The sequence below is a fragment of the Coregonus clupeaformis genome, chromosome 4 (assembly GCF_020615455.1).
Source record: "Coregonus clupeaformis isolate EN_2021a chromosome 4, ASM2061545v1, whole genome shotgun sequence".
NCBI classification, from domain to species: Eukaryota; Metazoa; Chordata; class Actinopteri; order Salmoniformes; family Salmonidae; genus Coregonus; species Coregonus clupeaformis.
Window position 1 is genome coordinate 19,760,734 of NC_059195.1, and position 20,213 is coordinate 19,780,946.

General features: G+C 46.7%; 1 protein-coding gene across 1 annotated transcript in view; it reads left to right on the plus strand.

Annotated features, from left to right (window-relative positions):
* Positions 1–291: 291 nt before the first annotated feature.
* LOC121553481 (CCR4-NOT transcription complex subunit 2) overlaps positions 292–20,213 on the plus strand; it is a 75,037-nt gene continuing 55,115 nt past the window's right edge. The window contains 1 exon segment of the mRNA XM_045210563.1: positions 292–781. Coding sequence (XP_045066498.1) covers positions 539–781 — 243 coding nt within the window. The 5' untranslated portion in view covers positions 292–538.

Here is a 20,213-nt window from a genome sequence, read left to right on the forward strand (position 1 = left end):
GATAAACAGTGAATGGTGAGGAAAATGGTGGCTATCTGTCAAGGAAAACAAACAATACATACAAAATAGTTGGGCATCTTGCACATTAAAGGTAATTATATCATTTCAATATAACTTTACCCTATATTCCAAAATGTGATGGATTTGGACAGTGTCTTCATATCATCATCATCATCATCATCATCATCATCATCTTCTTCTTCTTCATCGTCATCATCATCATCATCATCATCATCATCGTATTCTTCAGCATCATCTTCATCATCGTCATCATCATAATATTCTTCTTCTTCTTCTTCCTCATCATCATCACAATCATCATCATCATCACTTTTTAGCCCATAACCCCCGCAAATGAGAATTAATTGCAATTAGCTAGCTATCAAATTGTTCACTTACAGGTGTATAATTTTGGCTGCAACAAATTACAAAACAGTGATGTTATGTGATGAAAAGGAGGTGATGAAAAAAATATTTACATTTAATGTGTCATATTTCTAATGCCATTGCATAGGCTACGTCACAATTCACGTCTTCAATGTCTATAGATTACGCTAGGTCATGTAAGATCTTTCACATTCTGTTTAGAAAAATGAAGGGAGGGAGACTATGCTTCAGTGGAGACAGTAGCAGCAAGCGCATCCGACCAACACCGCAACAGCGACAGGACATGGCTTTGGAGGTGGAGGCAGGGTCAGAGGGTAAAGGCTATACACCCAGCATCCTCGATTGTAGAGTACACAGCCATCTTGGATCTGCGAGGAGAAGAGAAATTAATGCGGTGAGTTTTTTCTCTGTTTTTTCCTTTAAAATATCTCCGATGCTCCACGGTGGAAGCGTTGCATGTTGAACCGTCATTATTTCGGCACCCAGCGATGCCGGTTTGGAGGAAATTGGGCCTGTGGTTGAGGTGTAATCCGACCTTTTGCCTTATCGCTTTTGGTTTTTGTCTGGGGCTGTACAAATTCAGAGAGACAGAGAACCAAGACATTGCAGGCCCAACCCGCACAGCAGCCCTCCCCCTTTGCTGTAGTCAAATAGTTATCCCAAGGTTTGAACATTGAGTCCAACTGATGTCTTGCAAGCCAGCCAGCTAGCTGATTTATCCCGCTCTTATGGAGATGATTTCATTACAGGTATAGCTAACTAACAGTTTTCAGTTAGCTAGTCAAGTAAAACTAGCCAGCGCGTATTTGGGTTAGCATGTTAGCTAGCCAGCGCTGGTATGCTAGCTCTGGTTAGTTAACGTTATCAAGTTAGCTAACGTTACAATGTAAACTGATCCAATTGCTAATCGCATCAAACATCCACTAATATCTGGGCTATACATTTAGTTATTATCGCTTATCACGGTGTTTTGTTTTGGTTGTGTTCAGATACCATATCGAGAGAATTGTTCTCTAACTACCTCTTTCGGTGTTTGTGTTATGGTTCTCTATCTAATTAGGTAGCATCTAGTTAGCCGATTTTGCTAATCCCATACAACCGAAGTGTTTATTCATCCAACTTTATCTAGCCAGTGAATTGACTACTTCCAATCTTTCAAGTTGCCTAGCTATCAAGCGGAACGTACTCAAACGTCAGCTGAAGCTAGCTACTAGCCAACTCATCGTGTTCCATTGAATTGTTGTCAGCTACGCTAGCTAGTTGCATGAGTTGCTAGCCAAAGTACAGTAGGGTACTGGTACTTTGAGAACACAGTAGCTAGTAAGGCAACTTCCAAGCCACGCAGTAAGCTACTCAACACACACCATACCTAAAAGGTAACAATAACATGATTTCCCCATGACAACCATCCCGTCAGTTCATCCAGTAGTCTCTAAGATCGGAGTACAAAGCAGTAGTCTATGTTGTCCATGGTCTGGAGATAAATTACTTTTCAGGAGTAGCTACATCCTGTGATTTTACATGATGGTGTAGCTGAAGGAATAAGACTCATGACTGTCTGTTACGAAGGTCTACTAGCTATGTATCTGCTTTGACACTCGGGGAAAGTGATTGTTTTGGTTGCAGGTTGTGATTGACAGGTTGTGATTTGGAGGTCTTGACTGAATTGAAATGGCTATTAAAAAGAATACACCTACTCTAAATGAGCAGACGTTTCTTCAGCCCAACCCTGTGTTATTGTCCATAATTTCCAGCTGTGGATTTAATGCCTTTAGGCCACATTCTGTTTTGATATTCCAGTGAAGACCAGCCTATTTGTTATGCATTATGAATTTGGGTTGGTTGAGTCAATCAGTGAATCTGTAATTTAGCAAACTGAAGACTGCCAGCAATCAGAATGGTGATTGATGTGAAGTTGATGCACTCCCTGCCTCAGGTGACATTTGCTCAGTGTTATCGGTAATGACAAAATAAGATTGGTTTTTAGACGGGGTCAAATGAAATTATTAATGCCTAAAAGGATTCAATAATAATATATGTTTATGCCTTTTTAGATCTTTGGTTCTCTACTGCTATTTCCATCATTGCCCCTTTGGAAGGTCATGTATTTTATGAGCAGTTTTTTTGTTGTTGTTGCATGAATCAATTCAGCTTTCTCTAAAGTAGGCTATTTGTTTGTTATTCTGCTTGGCCCGTCTGCTTACACTGTTAATTGGTGAGGAGTGTGGCTTAATCGCTTTTAATCCAGAACATTTGTTGTGACCCACTGCTGGTAATAGCCTACATTTAACAGTACACTAACAGTCCCCCAACATTTCGCATTAGTGTAGTCCCAGATGTTCTGCTGTTGAGAGCACACAGAGAGAGGCTCGAGCATATCTGATCGTGGGTGGGTGAGATGCACCAAAGCTTCTTGTCTCCAAGCTGCTGCCCTGTGTGTGTGTGTGTGTGTGTGTGTGTGTGCCCTGGCTGTGTAGCTTCCAAAGGCTGTGGAAGCGGAGGGGTCGGCTGTGTGTGCCCTGGCTGTGTAGCTTCCAAAGGCTGTGGAAGCGGAGGGGTCGGCTGTGTGTGCCCTGGCTGTGTAGCTTCCAAAGGCTGTGGAAGCGGAGGGGTCGGCTGCCTCAGATTGTTGTGTTCTGTCTCCTGCTGCTGTAGTTAAGATGGAGGAGGCTCATGCATGTGTTATATTAAAACACAGGCTCGTCTACAGCCCTTGTCGTCATTGCTACTACCGAAGAACATACAGTAAGAACATGCTGTACTGAGGGGAGACCCAGTGGGTCTTCAAGTGTCCACATTCAAGGCTACTGTAAACCGATAAGCTGCACGTCTGATGTGGAATCAAGTCCGATGTTACTTCACACGTTTTGTTAGTATAAAAACGGCTCTAAGCTGTAGCCAAGGGATATGGGTTTGGGATATGGAGCCTCAGTCTAGCATCCTGCCTGGCTCAGTAGTTAAAACAGTTGCTGAACGACATCAATGTGAACTGCTTCAGAGGAGTCAAACAAAAGAGCTGTACAGGCAGGCAGCAACAAAGGAACAGGTGTGGTAGGCCCAGCCTATTTGATCTGCCCTAACAGACAGACTGATTGGGATCGCTTTAGAAAAAAGTTATACAGATTGGCCAAAATCCCCTCTAAAAAACGCTGGAAGTAGGATAACCCGTGTTTCCCTGTGTGGAATAACCTATATTTATTGGTAAACATTAGGTTGCCAGCTTTAATGATGGAACACTGGTCACTTTGATAATGTTTACATACTGTTTTACCCACTTCATATGTACAGTGCCTTCAGAAAGTATTCAGACCCCTTGACCCTTTCCACATTTTCTTACCTTACAACCTTATTCTAAAATTGATCAAATGTATTTTTTTTTCTCAGCAATCTACACACAATACCCTACAATGACAAAGCGAAAAAGCAGAAATACCATATTTACATAACTATTCAGACCATTTGCTATGAGACTCGAAATTGAGCACAGGTGCATCCTGTTTCCATTGATCATCCTTGAGATGTTTCTACAACTTGATTGGAGTCCACCTGTGGTAAATTCAATTAATTGGCCATGATTTGGAAAGGCACACACCTGTCTATATAAGGTCCCACAGTTGACAGTGCGTGTCAGAGCAAAAACCAAGCTGTGAGGTTGAAGGAATTGGCCGTAGAGCTCCGAGACAGGATTGTGTCGAGGCACAGATCTGGGGAAGGGTACCAAAAAATGTCTGCAGCATTGAAGGTCCCCAAGAACACAGTCGCCTCCATCATTCTTAAATGGAAGAAGTTTGGAACCACCAAGACTCTTCCTAGAGCTGGCCGCACGGCCAAACAGAGCAATCGGGGGAGAAGGGCCTTGGTCAGGGAGGTGACCAAAAACACAATGGTCACTCTGACAGAGCTCTAGAGTTCCTCTGTGGAGACATGACAGGCCGCTTGGAGTTTGCCAAAAGGCACCTAAAGACTCTCAGACCATGAGAAACAAGATTCTCTGGTCTGATGAAACCAAGATTGAACTCTTTGGCCTGAATGCCAAGCGTCACGTCTGGAGGAAACCTGGCACCATCCCTACAGTGAAGCATAGTGGTGGCAGCATCATGCTGTGGGGATGTTTTTCAGCGGCAGGGACTGGGAGACGAGTCAGGATCGAGGGAAAGATGAACGGAGCAAAGTACAGAGAGATCCTTGATGAAAACCTGGTCCAGAGCGCTCAGGACCTCAGAATGGGGCGAAGGTTCACCTTCCAACAGGACAACGATGCTAAGCACACAGCCAAGACAACGCAGGAGTGGCTTCGGAACAAGTCTCTGAATGTCCTTGAGTGGCTCAGCCAGAGCCCAGACTTGAACACGATCGAACATCTCTGTAGAGACCTGAAAATAGCTGTGCAGCGACGCTTACCATCCAACCTGACAGAGCTTGAGGGATCTGCAGAGAAGAATGGGAGAAACTCCCCAAATACAGGTGTGCCAAGCTTGTAGCGTCATACCCAAGAAGACTCGAGGCTGTAATCGCTGCCAAAGGTGCTTCAACAGAGTACTGGGTAAAGGGTCTGAATACTTAAGTAAATGTGATATTTCAGTTTAAATGTTTCTATAAATTAGCAAACATTTCAAAAAATTTTTGGGGGTTTGTCATTACGGGGTATTGTGTGTAGATTGAGGGGATCAAATGTTTAAAAATTTTTTTAGAATAAGGCTGTAACGTAACAATGTGGAAAAAGTCAAGGGGTCTGAATAATTTCCGATGGCACTGTATTCTAGTCAAGGCCATCCTATTGCTGTACATATACTATTCTTCAGATGCAGGGTGGGGGGGTGGTAATGCTGCGTGTGGTGGCAGACCATCCCTACGGACTAATCTGGGTTTGGCGGATGCCAGCGGAACGTTACCTGCCCGAATGCGTAGTGCCAACTGTAAAGTTTGGTTCGGGCTAGGCTCCTTAGCTCCAGTGAAGGGAAATCTTAACACTACAGCATACAATGACATTATACACGATTCTGTGCTTCCAACTTTGTGGCAACAGTTTGGGGAAGGCTCTTTCCTGTTTCAGCATGACAATGCCCCCGTGCACAAAGTGAGGTCCATACAGAAATGTTTTGTCGAGATCGGTGTGGAAGAACTTGACTGGCCTGCACAGAGCCCTGACCTCAACCCCATCGAACACCTTTGGGATGAATTGGAACGCCGACTGCAAGCCAGGCCTAATTGCCCAACATCAGTGCCCGACCTCACTAATGCTCTTGTGGCTGAATGGAAGAAAGTCCCCGCAGCAATGTTCCAACATCTAGTGGAAAGCCTTCCCAGAAGAGTGGAGGCTGTTTATAGCAGCAAAGGGGGGACCAACTCCATATTAATTTGGATTGATTTTGGAATGAGATGTTCGACGAGCAGGTGTCCACATACTTTTGGTCATGTAGTGTACCTTCATGCACCTCTCCTGGGGCTGGATGTAAAACAACATTTAAATATATTACCAGAAAATATTAAATCACAGCACTCCTTCTTCTCAACATCAAACAGAAGGAACAATAAAACGGAATACCGTAGAATGTTATTGCTTGCTACACCAGCATCCCAATCACCTTATTGTGGTGCAATAAACAAGGGTTGTACAGTACCCTGCACTACTTCCATTGTCAGTGTGTCAATCAACCGGCGGCGCGTGTCTTGTGCTGCCTCCCTGGCAGGAGCTATGCACCAGTGAGCCCTGAATGAAGGAAAGGCCTCCTGTCACACAGCCAAATGGGTCCATGTAACCAGTGAGCCCTGAATGAAGGAAAGGCCTCCTGTCACACAGCCAAATGGGTCCATGTAACCAGTGAGCCCTGAATGAAGGAAAGGCCTCCTGTCACACAGCCAAATGGGTCCATGTAACCAGTGAGCCCTGAATGAAGGAAAAGGCCTCCTGTCACACAGCCAAATGGGTCCATGTAACCAGTGAGCCCTGAATGAAGGAAAGGCCTCCTGTCACACAGCCAAATGGGTCCATTTAACCAGTGAGCCCTGAATGAAGGAGCCCCGAAAGGCCTCCTGTCACACAGCCAAATGGGTCCATGTAACCAGTGAGCTCTTTATGAAGGAAAGGCCTCTGTCATAGTCATTACCAGTGACTCGGAAAGCTCCTGCACACAGCAACAGGGTCCATGTAACCAGTGAGCCCAGAATGCAGGAAAGGCTTGACACAGCAAAAGGGTCCATGTAACCAGTGCAGAACAGGGCAGTGCAGAACAGGGCAGTGCAGAACAGGGCAGCGCAGAACAGGGCAGCGCAGAACAGGGCAGCGCAGAACAGGGCAGCGCAGAACAGGGCAGTGCAGAACAGGGCAGTGCAGAACAGGGCAGTGCAGAACAGGGCAGTGCAGAACAGGGCAGTGCAGAACAGGGCAGTGCAGAACAGGGCAGTGCAGAACAGGGCAGTGCAGAACAGGGCAGTGCAGAACAGGGCAGTGCAGAACAGGGCAGTGCAGAACAGGGCAGCCTAAAGGAAGGTGTCCTCTATGCTACTGTAGAGTAGATTGCCTAGTAGTAGATGATGGGAGAGAGAGGGTCAGAGAAGACACTGGGGGTAAAGTAGTCTTCAGGTTGTGTCCTCCTTCCTCTGGTCTCTAGTGGAATAGATGGGGAGCTCGTTGGATGCTTTTACCACTTAGCACTTTCATACTGCACTCACCCCACATTCACAACTCCTGTATGTTGCCCACAGTACTAGAATGTAGGGTTGTCACGATACCAGTCTCGCGATCCTCAGAGGAAACAAAACATGAAGCGGACTGAGTTTCCTGAGGAAAACAGTCCTGATGTTGAAAGGGGAGACCTAGTCAGTTGCACAACTGAATGCATTCAACTGAAATGTCTTCCTCGTTTAACCCAACCCCTCTGAATCAGAGAGGCGCGGGGGGCTGCCTTAATCAACGTCCACGTCATCAGTGCTCTGGGAGCAGTTGTTGTTGGGGGGTTAACTGCCTTGCTCAAGGACAGACCGGCATATTTTTCCACCTTGCCGGCTCGGGGATTCTAACCAGCGACCTTTTGGTTACTGGCCCAACGCTCTTAACCGCTAGGCTTCCTGCTTCCCCATGACAAGCAGCCTTATGTTGTCACCCAGAATCAGGGTTCTTTTCTGCTTGCTTTTCTTTCTGCCGTGGAAGATCAGGCATCGTAGTATCAGGGTACTGGTACTCATCACAACCCTACTAGAATGAGATGCTACTTCTATGGTGTAGCGTATGCATTGCATTGTTCCTCTTGTTTCAATCTCTCTCAATAGAGATGACCACACTAATGCCTTCCCTGTCTTAACTACTCTCTCTAAAACCCCTCTGAAAGTCCCTGAAGTCTTGATGAATTCTCCCGTGGTGGTTTATCTGTTGCCAGAAGGCAGCTTGCCCAGAGGACTCCTTTTATAGCCTGGCCAGAATGGTTAGAGGTGGGATATCTGACCACTTAGTGCCTGGGACTTGATCTAGGCCTAGCCTATTTCATTTGGAGAGCAGTTCAGGCAGGTCAGACATATTGTGTCCCCAATGGTGCCCTGTTCCCTAATAAAGTGCACTACTTTTCTACCGGAGTCATATGGGCTAGGTCTAAACTAGTTCACTAGGGAATAGGATACCATTTGTGATGAGCCCAGGAAGACAGGCAGAGGTTAGGTGACCGCTCAGTGCTCTGTCCTCCCCAGTTACATGGCCCTGGCCCGGTCTGTCTGTGTTCAGTCTCTGCCTCTGGGATGGCAGTACTTATGATTTCACCCACCGTGTTACAGCTGTTACTCACACCTCTCCTCCACTCTGCTCTGCCCCCTGTGGTCCCCTGACGACTCTGACCCACAAACAATCAGAACAAAACACAGTCATGAATGTGGCACCTCTGAGCTCTCTCGGGTCAGTTGTTACAGCACCAAATACTGACTGTCCTTGATTGTAACCAAATGAGTTCTGTTTGGGTACCAAGCTCCTTGTTGTTGAGCTTGTGTGTACGGTAGGTTCATTTCTATATTTTGAGTTGAGCTGTAGGCTATGTCCTTACAGTCAAATTAGCTGCACTGTTGAAGTGACCACTGTCACGTTTTCTCTCTCTCCCTTCTTTTCCTACCTCTCCCTCTCTCTCCCTCTCATCTCCCTATCTGTCTCGCTCCCTCTCTGTCTCGCTCCCTCTCTGTCTCGCTCCCTATCTGTCTCACTCCCTATCTGTCTCACTCCCTATCGGTCTCACTCCCTATATGTCTCACTCCCTCTCTGTCTCACTCCCTCTCTGTCTCGCTCCCTATCTGTCTCGCTCCCTATCTGTCTCACTCCCTATCTGTCTCACTCCCTATCTGTCTCACTCCCTCTCTGTCTCACTCCCTCTCTGTCTCACTCCCTCTCTGTCTCACTCCCTCTCTGTCTCACTCCCTCTCTGTCTCACTCCCTCTCTGTCTCACTCCCTCTCTGTCTCACTCCCTATCTGTCTCACTCCCTATCTGTCTCACTCCCTCTCTGTCTCACTCCCTCTCTGTCTCACTCCCTCTCTGTCTCACTCCCTCTCTGTCTCACTCCCTCTCTGTCTCACTCCCTCTCTGTCTCACTCCCTCTCTGTCTCACTCCCTCTCTGTCTCACTCCCTATCTGTCTCACTCCCTATCTGTCTCACTCCCTCTCTGTCTCACTCCCTCTCTGTCTCACTCCCTCTCTGTCTCACTCCCTATCTGTCTCACTCCCTATCTGTCTCGCTCCCTATCTGTCTCGCTCCCTATCTGTCTCGCTCCCTATCTGTCTCGCTCCCTATCTGTCTCGCTCCCTCTCTGTCTCGCTCCCTATCTGTCTCGCTCCCTATCTGTCTCGCTCCCTCTCTGTCTCGCTCCCTCTCTGTCTCGCTCCCTCTCTGTCTCGCTCCCTCTCTGTCTCGCTCCCTCTCTGTCTCACTCCCTCTCTGTCTCACTCCCTCTCTGTCTCACTCCCTCTCTGTCTCACTCCCTCTCTGTCTCACTCCCTATATGTCTCACTCCCTATATGTCTCACTCCCTATATGTCTCACTCCCTATATGTCTCACTCCCTATATGTCTCTCTCTCTATCGGTCTCTCTCTCTCTCGGTCTCCCTCTCTCTCTCGGTCTCCCTCTCTCTCTCGGTTTTCCCTCTCTCTCTCGGTCTCCCTCTCTCTCTCGGTCTCCCTCTCTCTCTCTCGGTCTCCCTCTCTCTCTCTCGGTCTCCCTCTCTCTCTCTCGGTCTCCCTCCCTCTCTCTCTCTCGGTCTCCCTCCCTCTCTCTCTCTCGGTCTCCCTCCCTCTCTCTCTCTCGGTCTCCCTCTCTCTCTCTCTCTCGGTCTCCCTCCCTTTCTCTCTCGGTCTCCCTCCCTTTCTCTCTCGGTCTCCCTCCCTTTCTCTCTCGGTCTCCCTCCCTTTCTCTCTCGGTCTCCCTCCCTCTCTCTCGGTCTCCCTCCCTCTCTCTCTCTCTCGGTCTCCCTCCCTCTCTCTCTCTCTCGGTCTCCCTCCCTCTCTCTCTCTCGGTCTCCCTCCCTCTCTCTCTCTCGGTCTCCCTCCCTCTCTCTCTCTCTCGGTCTCCCTCCCTCTCTCTCTCTCGGTCTCCCTCCCTCTCTCTCTCTCGGTCTCCCTCCCTCTCTCTCTCTCGGTCTCCCTCCCTCTCTCTCTCTCGGTCTCCCTCCCTCTCTCTCTCTCGGTCTCCCTCCCTCTCTCTCTCTCGGTCTCCCTCCCCTCTCTCTCGGTCTCCCTCTCTCTCTCTCTCTCTCTCTCTCGGTCTCCCTCCCTCTCTCTCTCTCTCGGTCTCCCTCCCTCTCTCTCGGTCTCCCTCTCTCTCTCTCTCTCTCGGTCTCCCTCCTCTCTCTCTCTCGGTCTCCCTCCCTCTCTCTCTCTCGGTCTCCCTCCCTCTCTCTCTCTCGGTCTCCCTCCCTCTCTCTCTCTCTCGGTCTCCCTCTCTCTCTCTCTCTCGGTCTCCCTCCCTCTCTCTCTCTCGGTCTCCCTCCCTCTCTCTCTCTCGGTCTCCCTCTCTCTCTCTCTCTCGGTCTCCCTCTCTCTCTCTCGGTCTCCCTCCTCTCTCTCGGTCTCCCTCTCTCTCTCTCGGTCTCCTCTCTCTCGGTCTCCCTCTCTCTCTCTCTCGGTCCCCCTCTCTCTCTCTCGGTCTCCCTCTCTCTCTCTCGGTCTCCCTCTCTCTCTCTCGGTCTCCCTCCCTCTCTCTCTCTCTCTCTCTCTGTGTGTGTAATCAGTAGTTCCCCAGAGAAGGACAGACTGAGTGGGTCAGATGTCCTCTACTATACCCAGTGTGTCTCTTCATCCTAACAACCTGTATGTTTTGACCATGTCATTCTGTAGGCTAAATGTGATCAGTCTCTTTGGTCCTTTGTTGCCATCACTCAAGTGTTATTCTGCAGCCAGCATGAATGGACATGATGGGGACATAGACTGGTTTGTCATAGGTAGGGACAGTCAATCTATAGGGATAAGTGTTGTTGGACACTCCTAAGAGACCCTGGAGTTCCTGTATTACACATTCACACTGCCGGAGGTTATGTCATATTTGGGAAAACAATTGTCTGACTGAGAAGCACACCTTGAATGAGTTCTGGCTATGGCAGTGCTGCATTTCTGGATCCGGTGAGGCAGGGCGCTGCCTGGGTACAGCAATATGTACCACGGGTAGCAGGGCAGATGGCCAGTGCTTCATGCTACTGTGGGCACATATGCTGCCTCGTTCCCCCCCGTCTTGATGATTTGATGATTTCTGTCCCCGGGCAGACCAAAATGTACCAAGGAAATGACACTGTCATTAACATGATGTAACCAGGCTGGCTACTGCCTTGTTTTCTCATCCCTTTTGTTTTAGTGAGTAATCCTCACTTCCGTTCCGACCAGAGGAACAAGTTGGGCTACCCCATTAGTCAGGAAAAAACGCTTGAGAAATGGGTCACATTAGTATTCACTGCAGTACAAATGCTGATTGGCTAGCTTCTCACAGAATCTCTTTAATCTGCTTCCTTAGCTGATACGCTGTCCGCGTCCCAAAAGTCACCCTATTCCCTACATAGTGCACTACCTTTGACCAGAGCCCCGCAGGCCCTGGTCTAAAGTAATGCACTATACATATTTTTTTTCAGCTAACTAGACTTCCTGTGGATGTGTTTGGACAGGATGCTACACGGCAGGTAAGGGAGCCCATCCAAGGCCTTGCAGGATCTGGAACTTGATAAGCTATGCCAATGTTGCCGGAAGCTGAGTGTAGCACTTATTACGGCAGCAAGAACATGGGTGGGACTGACAAGCCAGTCCTCTCTTAATGTGAGGATCAAGGCCAGATGTTAAGAGAATTTCTCTCTCTAATTCAACCTAAGCTTGAATCATTGCCAGGGGTTGTAAGGTCCTGGTTTTAATCATAAATGATTCAAGGTCCACAACCAGCAAGAATGATCTGTATTTTTATTCATGGAGAGCTCTGGCGCCAAAACCCATACATACAGCTTTATACCCCTTGACACACAAAGGCACTTTGCTCATTATTCTTAAAAATACAAATTAATCTAACACTGTCTTAACTACTCTCTCTAAAACCCCTCTGAAAGTCCCTGAAGACTTGATGAATTCTCCCGTGGTGGTTTATCTGTTTATCAAATTCATCTAACACCAGATCATCTCTCACTACACGTATCCTCCACCACATCCAGTTTCTATTAGAGTGAAGAAACTATTCGTTTTGGTCATTTTTTTCCAGAGATGCTTTAGTCTAGCTGTCACTCAGATAGTGAGCATGAAAACTATGACCTTCAGGCAATGAATGGGCTGATCACAAAAACCAGACATTTAGTTTTTGTACAACAGTGATATTTGTAGTGGAGGCGATAAAGGTGAGTAAGTGCCTTGGCCTCTCCTCTCCTCTCCTCTGCTCTCTCCTAGCAGGAGATGGAGTCAACGGCGTCAGAAGGCTCTTAACACGACTAAGGGCTTCAGGCTAAGTCTGAGGTTCTCTGTCCTGAGACTAGGTTAGCCTGTGTTAGCTGTAGCTCAGGGTTGACGTGCCACACCAATATGCCTTAGACTACTTGGTGCACTGCCAACTCAACCCATACTACCTATTGATGTATCACACAGCCAACAAATCCAGACTACACTGTCAATAGGCCGACAGTCGGTTGCTGTAGGTTAGTGTTGAACTGCGTGCCACGCCAATACACCTACCTGGAGGAACTTAACCCATACTACCTATTGACATTATCCCATAGGCCACCTCTTCTACTGGACTACAGGCAGGTTATCTATAGGTCACCTCTTCTACTGGACTACAGGCAGGTTATCTATAGGTCACCTCTTCTACTGGACTACAGGCAGGTTATCTATAGGTCACCTCTTCTACTGGATTACAGGCAGGTTATCTATAGGTCACCTCTTCTACTGGACTACAGGCAGGTTATCTATAGGTCACCTCTTCTACTGGACTACAGGCAGGTTATCTATAGGTCACCTCTTCTACTGGACTACAGGCAGGTTATCTATAGGCCACCTCTTCTACTGGACTACAGGCAGGTTATCTATAGGTCACCTCTTCTACTGGACTACAGGCAGGTTATCTATAGGTCACCTCTTCTACTGGACTACAGGCAGGTTATCTATAGGTCACCTCTTCTACTGGACTACAGGCAGGTTATCTATAGGTCACCTCTTCTACTGGACTACAGTCAGGTTATCTATAGGTCACCTCTTCTACTGGACTACAGTCAGGTTATCTATAGGTCACCTCTTCTACTGGACTACAGGCAGGTTATCTATAGGTCACCTCTTCTACTGGACTACAGGCAGGTTATCTATAGGCCACCTCTTCTACTGGACTACAGGCAGGTTATCTATAGGTCACCTCTTCTTGGAACCAGGTTTGTGCAATAATCGAACAGCACCTGTTTGATACACATAATTCTCTCGCTGTCACGGATTCAGCTGAGGCTGCTGCTCCTCCTTGCTCGGGCAGGCTTCGGCGTTCGTCGTCACTGGAGTACTAGCTGCCACCAATATATGTTTCTGTGTTCAACTTGTTTTGTCTGTATTGCACACACCTGGTTCCAATTACGATAATTTGTTTCCCTATTTTACCCTCTGGTTCCCTCATGGTGTTGTGCGTGATTGTTCGTTGTTTTGTTGTCATTGACATTGTGAGTCGGTATTTTCTTCCCTGCGTGGAAGATATGTTTATTTACTTGTGAAAAGTAAAGTACGTCGTTGACTAAGTTCTGTGTCCTTTGCCTGACTCCGTCCTACTGCTACACACTGACGCATGACACTCGCAGAGCATGCTCCTATACCCTCCTTCTTTGTCTTGATCTCCAGTAGCTTCCATAACTTAGTCAGTCTTCCACACATCTGACTTCCCCTTTCCCTCCTGAGCAACCAGTAAACATTCCCCCCGTTTTCAAGTTTCTTTTTCACATCCTATCCATTATGCGGTCACGTGTTACGGTGTTGGGAGTTTGTTATAACCAATGTATTGCTGTGATTATGATAGGCTATAGGTCAGTCCCTATTGGCCGCATGCATGCGACGCAGACATGTGTCACGTAGAGGGAGTGTGGAATGTATTTCCTAAACAAATGAGGGATTTCTGGTTAACGGAGCTTTTCAATCAGAGAAACAACAAGTAAGAAACTAGAAATGTCTTATGTTGCAGCTTCAGCACCACGGACAGCGCCATAACCACTGTTGCTGTGCTGTGGTCCCTGGTCGCTGCAGAAGAAAGGAGAGGGAGACGGTGTGCCAGTCACACATGCACTCGCTGTCATTTTTATCAACACAGAAAGTCAGAGCCCGGCCCGGCCCAATTCAATTTCCGTCAGGCTCCCTCTTGAGTCATTTGTGTTCCATCAAACAGTGCTCTTAAAGCATCAGACAAGCTCAGTGCTCTTAAAGCATCAGACAAGCTCAGTGCTCTTAAAGCATCAGACAAGCTCAGTGCTCTTAAAGCATCAGACAAGCTCAGTGCTCTTAAAGCATCAGACAAGCTCAGTGCTCTTAAAGCATCAGACAAGCTCAGTGCTCTTAAAGCATCAGACAAGCTCAGTGCTCTTAAAGCATCAGACAAGCTCAGTGCTCTTAAAGCATCAGACAAGCTCAGTGCTCTTAAAGCATCAGACAAGCTCAGTGCTCTTAAAGCATCAGACAAGCTCAGTGCTCTTAAAGCATCAGACAAGCTCAGTGCTCTTAAAGCATCAGACAAGCTCAGTGCTCTTAAAGCATCAGACAAGCTCAGTGCGTTTTGGTTAGCTTTTATTTGCCTTTAATTTTTTTTATAAGACTAACAACACCAGGGAATCAGCTCCTAGTGATTTTAATTTGGGAAATCAGCTCCTAGTGATTTTAATTTGGGAAATCAGCTCCAAGTGATTTTAATTTGGGAAATCAGCTCCAAGTGATTTTATTTTGGGAAATCCGCTCCAAGTGATTTTAATTTGGGAAATCAGCTCCAAGTGATTTTAATTTGGGAAATCAGTTCCAAGTGATTTTAATTTGGGAAATCAGTTCAAGTATTCCCACGCATAATAGAGAGACACGTGATCATATACAAATGTAAGCAAGGTTTGAAATTATGTTTCAGTCAACTATTATCTGTTGATAATAGTTGATGATTCCTGCCATAGGGTGTGTTTATATATGGAAAATACACATAGACGGAGAGTCGTTTGGTCGAAAGAACAGACAACTCTGTCTACAAATATATATTTTTTGTGTCAGGGACAGCCCTTTTTAAAAACAATATTTTTAATCAAGCATTCTGTCATAGGAACGTGTCTTCACCTCCCAATGGGATGACATGTCCATTTTCATCAGACTGATCAATACAGACTACGGTGTATTGGCTGAGAGTGGGGCCAAGTCTCCATCTGATTCCTGACACTTAATCAGTAAGTGCTTCTGGCGTCCATCTTGATTTATCTCCGGCTAAATGGTGGGGCATCAGTCTTTCTGTCAGGACTGGAGGGAGGTATTGTTCTGCTCCGTCCTCCCACTGCCTTTCCTCTCCTCCGTTGCCCTTCTGGCCTGGCTGGCCTACATCTCTCTGTAGTCTGGAACTCGAATGCGTTTAGAAACGTCTGTCACTGCAGTTTAATGTCATCCGCACCACGTCCTAGTTTCTACCATACTATTCTAGAAAAAAATACCACTGCTGGATTGCTGTTGTGTTTTAATTGATCCCTGTCATTAAAAAAATATTTGTTGTTTAAAAGTAGACTAAAGCCGGGCCTACGTGATTTAGCTGTCCAAGACACGTTTTTCAGATGGGAGACAAAACCCCCATGTTGTTGCCTACTCACCACTGCTTATAACCAACTATAAGTTAAGTATAACAATAAGAAAGCAAAGACGTGTTGAATATCTTCTATCCAGCTCAGGGCTCCAGCTATGCGTTTGGTTTGCTAACTTGCTAGCTAAGTGGCTAGATGTCAAGATCAAGCTTCTTGGTTACAGCAGAGACATTCAATCCCCTCCTGGATCAAGATCCCTGTTGCCTAAAGAGTTTTTAGCGGCCCTTGTGTGCACGTCCGGTAATACCGTATACCCTGGCATGGTACAGAAACGGTATGTATCTGGATACCGCCCAACCCTAGTAGTGAATTGATGTTAGCTTTAGCTGTCAGCTAGCAAGGAAAGCTACCCTTCAAAGCTGGAAGCTACCGGTATCATCTTGCATTTTAGCCTATATGGACATTTGTTTGCGAACAGAAATGAACAGTTTCAAGATTTCTACATGCTGTGTTGCATAATTCAAGTGTGTTCGCGCCCCACTCATGTTGCACAGAAGTTAACCTGACGCAGCCCAGACTCCCAGTGCAGACTAAGTGGAGCAGGCAGGGTGGGAGTTAATAAGGGGGGACATGGACTGGCTTGATCCGTAAGACACTCATGTTCTAGTATTGGTAAAGGACCGAAGTTTCGGTTTTTCCATCCAACACTAGTGTGGAGCACATATGTGCCCCTGTCAGGTAGAGGAAGTCGGAGTGATGCCCCCCCCAGGGGTGTGTAATACACGGTCTACTGATGGAGAGTGTTCCTGGCAGGAGTGGTAGTCCTGAGGTGTCTCCGTCTCTGGAGGCAGGGAGGGAGGCAGGGAGGGAGGCAGGGAGGGAGGCATGGGAGGGAGGCTGGGAGGGAGGCAGGGAGGGAGGCAGGGAGGTGGGTGGTGAGGCGTCCAGGGAATCCCAGCTGCTCTGAGGAGAATGCCCACTTCACACACTGACTCCCAGGTGCCATCTCTCTCACAGGGACAAGAGTCTTATGTATAGATGGTGCGTGATTAAACATTGCAGATGGTGGTTTGAACGTGGCTGAAGTAGAGCAGATATGATATGAGAAATAGGTGACACTGTTATTACAGTGTTATGGGCTGAGTCTATCAGCTTTGTTTAGTTACAGATGCCGTCAGGCCATGTTAGGTTTATTTCATAACCTGTTTGCTGAGTTTTCTAAGCACAACTCCTACTTTCTGAACTGATGCATGTCAATCTGGCTATATAAGACCTTATGTTTGTTTCATAACTGGACTGCTCTGTGTGGGAAGCAGCTGAAGACTGACACATCAGCCACCCCCCACATCCATTTGCCTTGACTCTGGCCCCGTTGTGGACGTTGCACTCAATGCGCTCTGAATCTACCAACTTCAATCTGATGTTTTCCTCAACCCTCTCCCTGAACAGCCAGAACCACACTGTTAAGAAAATCTATCTAAAGTTGGGAACTCTTCTCATGGGCAAAGTCAGACAGAGCGACTACATGCCTTTTGATCCCACACCCTTTCACGCCTATCCAAAAAGCCTATCCCCTCTGTCACGCCATCAGTGCTGCTTTTATCATTACTACCAGTAGGGTTATCAGATGGTACTAGTCTACAGTGCGTTGAGGAATTATTCAGACCCCTTGACTTTTTCCACATTTTTGTTACTTTACAGCCTTATTCTAAAATTGATTAAATTGTTTCCCCCCCCCCTCATCAATCTACACACAATTCCCCATAATGACAAAGCAAAAACAGTTTTTTTTTCTCCAATCAAGTTGTAGAAACATCTCAACGATGATCAGTGGAAACAGGATGCACCTGAGCTCAATTTCGAGTCTCATAGCAAAGGGGTCTGAATACTCATGTAAATACGCTTTTTAATTTTATTTATTTAGATATAAGTTTGCAAACATTTCTAAAAACCTGTTTTTTGCTTTGTCATTAAGGTGGAATTGTGTGTAGATTGTGGATGTTTTTATTTATTTAATACATTTTAGAAATAAGGCTGAAATGTGAAAAAAGTCAATGGGTCTGAATACTTTGAGGTGTTTATCGCTAGAACCAGTAGGGTTATCAAATGGTACTAGTCTATATAATACTATGACGTGTTCCCAGACTTGTAGTTGGCTGTTGTGTGAAACACAGGCACCAGGCAGGAAGGGTTCCTGCTGGGTTGGTTGTTGACCTGGATAACCTGCTGAACGGAACTGTTGGCTGGTAGCAGGCAGGCTGCAGTACCATAGAATTGGAATCACTAGAACGGACATCCCGATTTCAAATCAATAGATGGGTGATGGCCGATTGACTTGCAGTGGTTTGTCCCTTCTAGAATTCTACTTCTATGGCAGCAGTACATTGATTCCCATATGAGGAGTAGTATGCAGCGCATTCGGAAAGTATTCAGACCCCTTGACTTTTTCCACATTTTGTTACGTTACAGCCTTATTCTGAAATTGATTAAATTGTTTTTTCCCCCCTCATCAATCTACACACAATACCCCATAATGACAAAGCAAAAACAGGTTTGTAGACATTAATGCATATAAAAAAAATGAAATATCACATTTACATAAGTATTCAGACCCTTTACTCAGTACTTTGTTGAAGCACCTTTGGCAGCGATTTCAGCCTTGAGTCTTCTTGGGTATGACGCTACAAGCTTGACACACCTGTATTTGGGGAGTTTCTCCCATTCTTCTCTGCAGATCCTCTCAAGCTCTGTCAGGTTGGATGGGGAGTGTTGCTGCACAGCTATTTTCAGGTCTCTCCAGAGATGTTCGATTGTGTTTAAGTACGGGCTCTGGCTGGGCCACTCAAGGACATTCAGAGACTTGTCCCAAAGCCACTCCTGCGTTGTCTTGGCTGTGTGCTTAGGGTCGTTGTCCTGCTGGAAGGTGAACCTTCGCCCCGGTCGGAGGTCATGAGAACAGGTTTTCATCAAGGATTTCTCTGTACTTTGTTCTGTTCATCTTTGCCTCGATCCTGACTAGTCTCCCAGTCCCTGCCGCTGAAAAACATCCCCACAGCATGATGCTGCCACCACCATGCTTCACCGTAAGGATGGTGCCAGGTTTCTTCCAGACGTGACACTTGGCATTCAGGCCAAAGGGTTCAATCTTAGTTTCATCAGACCAGAGAGTCTTGTTTCTCATGGTCTGAGAGTCTTTAGGTGCCTTTTGGCAAACTCCAAGCGGCCTGTCGTGTGCCTTTTACGAAGGAGTGACTTCCGCCTGGCCACTCTACCATAAAGGCCTGATTTGGTGTAGTGCTGCAGAGATGGTTGTCCTTCTGGAAGGTTCTCCCATCTCCACAGAGGAACTCTGGAGCTCTGTCAGAGTGACCATCGGGTTCTTGGTCACCTCCCTGACCAAGGCCCTTCTCCCCGGATTGCTCAGTTTGGCTGGGCGGCCAGCTCTAGGAAGAGTCTTGGTGGTTCCAAACTTCTTCCTTTTAAGAATGGAGGCCACTGTGTTCTTGGGGACCTTCAATGCTGCAGAAATGTTTTGATACCCTTCCCCAGATCTGTGCCTCGACACAATCCGGTCTCTGAGCTCTACGGACAATTCCTTTGACCTCATGGCTTGGTTTTTGTTCTGACATGCACTGTCAACTGTGGGACCTTATATAGACAGGTGTGTGCCTTTCCAAATTTACCACAGGTGGACTCCAATCAAGTTGTAGAAACATCTCAAGGATGATCGATGGAAACAGGATGCAGCTGAGCTCAATTTCGAGTCTCATAGCAAAGGGTCTGAATACTTATGTAAAGAAGTTTTGTATTTTTGCAAAAATGTCTAAACCTGTTTTCGCTTCGTCATTATGGGATATTGTGTGTAGATTGGACTACACACCTGTCCAAATCTGCCATTTTCAACCCATATACCAGTGTAAAGAGCCACTGATCTGCTTAACGTGGACAGATTTGGGGCAGTAAACCCTCTCGCTTCACCTCTTCCTCTGTCGCCACTCACATCTGAGATCCAGCCGTTCTCTAATGGGAGGGCAGAGAATGAGGCGGTAGGGCCATACCATTATAAATTCTATGGATGTGATATCTAGTTTTAGACATCCAAGAGTGCCCCCCCCCAAAATAATGTCTTACAACGTATTCAAAAATACATAACTTATCACTCTGATCTTAAAAGCGCGTCTTGGCATAAATTATATAAAAACTATATTGTATTTTTGGGACTGGTGGCAATAATTTAGCAGCGGTAGGGCTGACCCCGTGTGTCTGTCAGAACCATTCCCAACACAGTTGTTAATTTATCTTGAATTAAATAAGACCAGGCGTATAATCATTAGTCCAGACGGTTGCAAACGGTTGTATTTTGAAACGAAAACTAGAGTTTCTATTGGACAAATCCAGGTAGGTGCCCTCCCAGTTGTTCTGTTTTTTTTTTCCCCGTTTGGCTCCTAATGAATACACCCAAGATGTTCCTTGTTTAGGCCAGTCAGTCGTGAGCTTCCGGCTCAGGGCAGAGTCGCTGTGCTGTGGTGTGTGAGACGGTCATGAATGTAAATGGCCGACTCTGTGTATCTTAGAGGGGGTTGGTGTGAGTCGTCTGGGAAGGTTCTTCATATTGG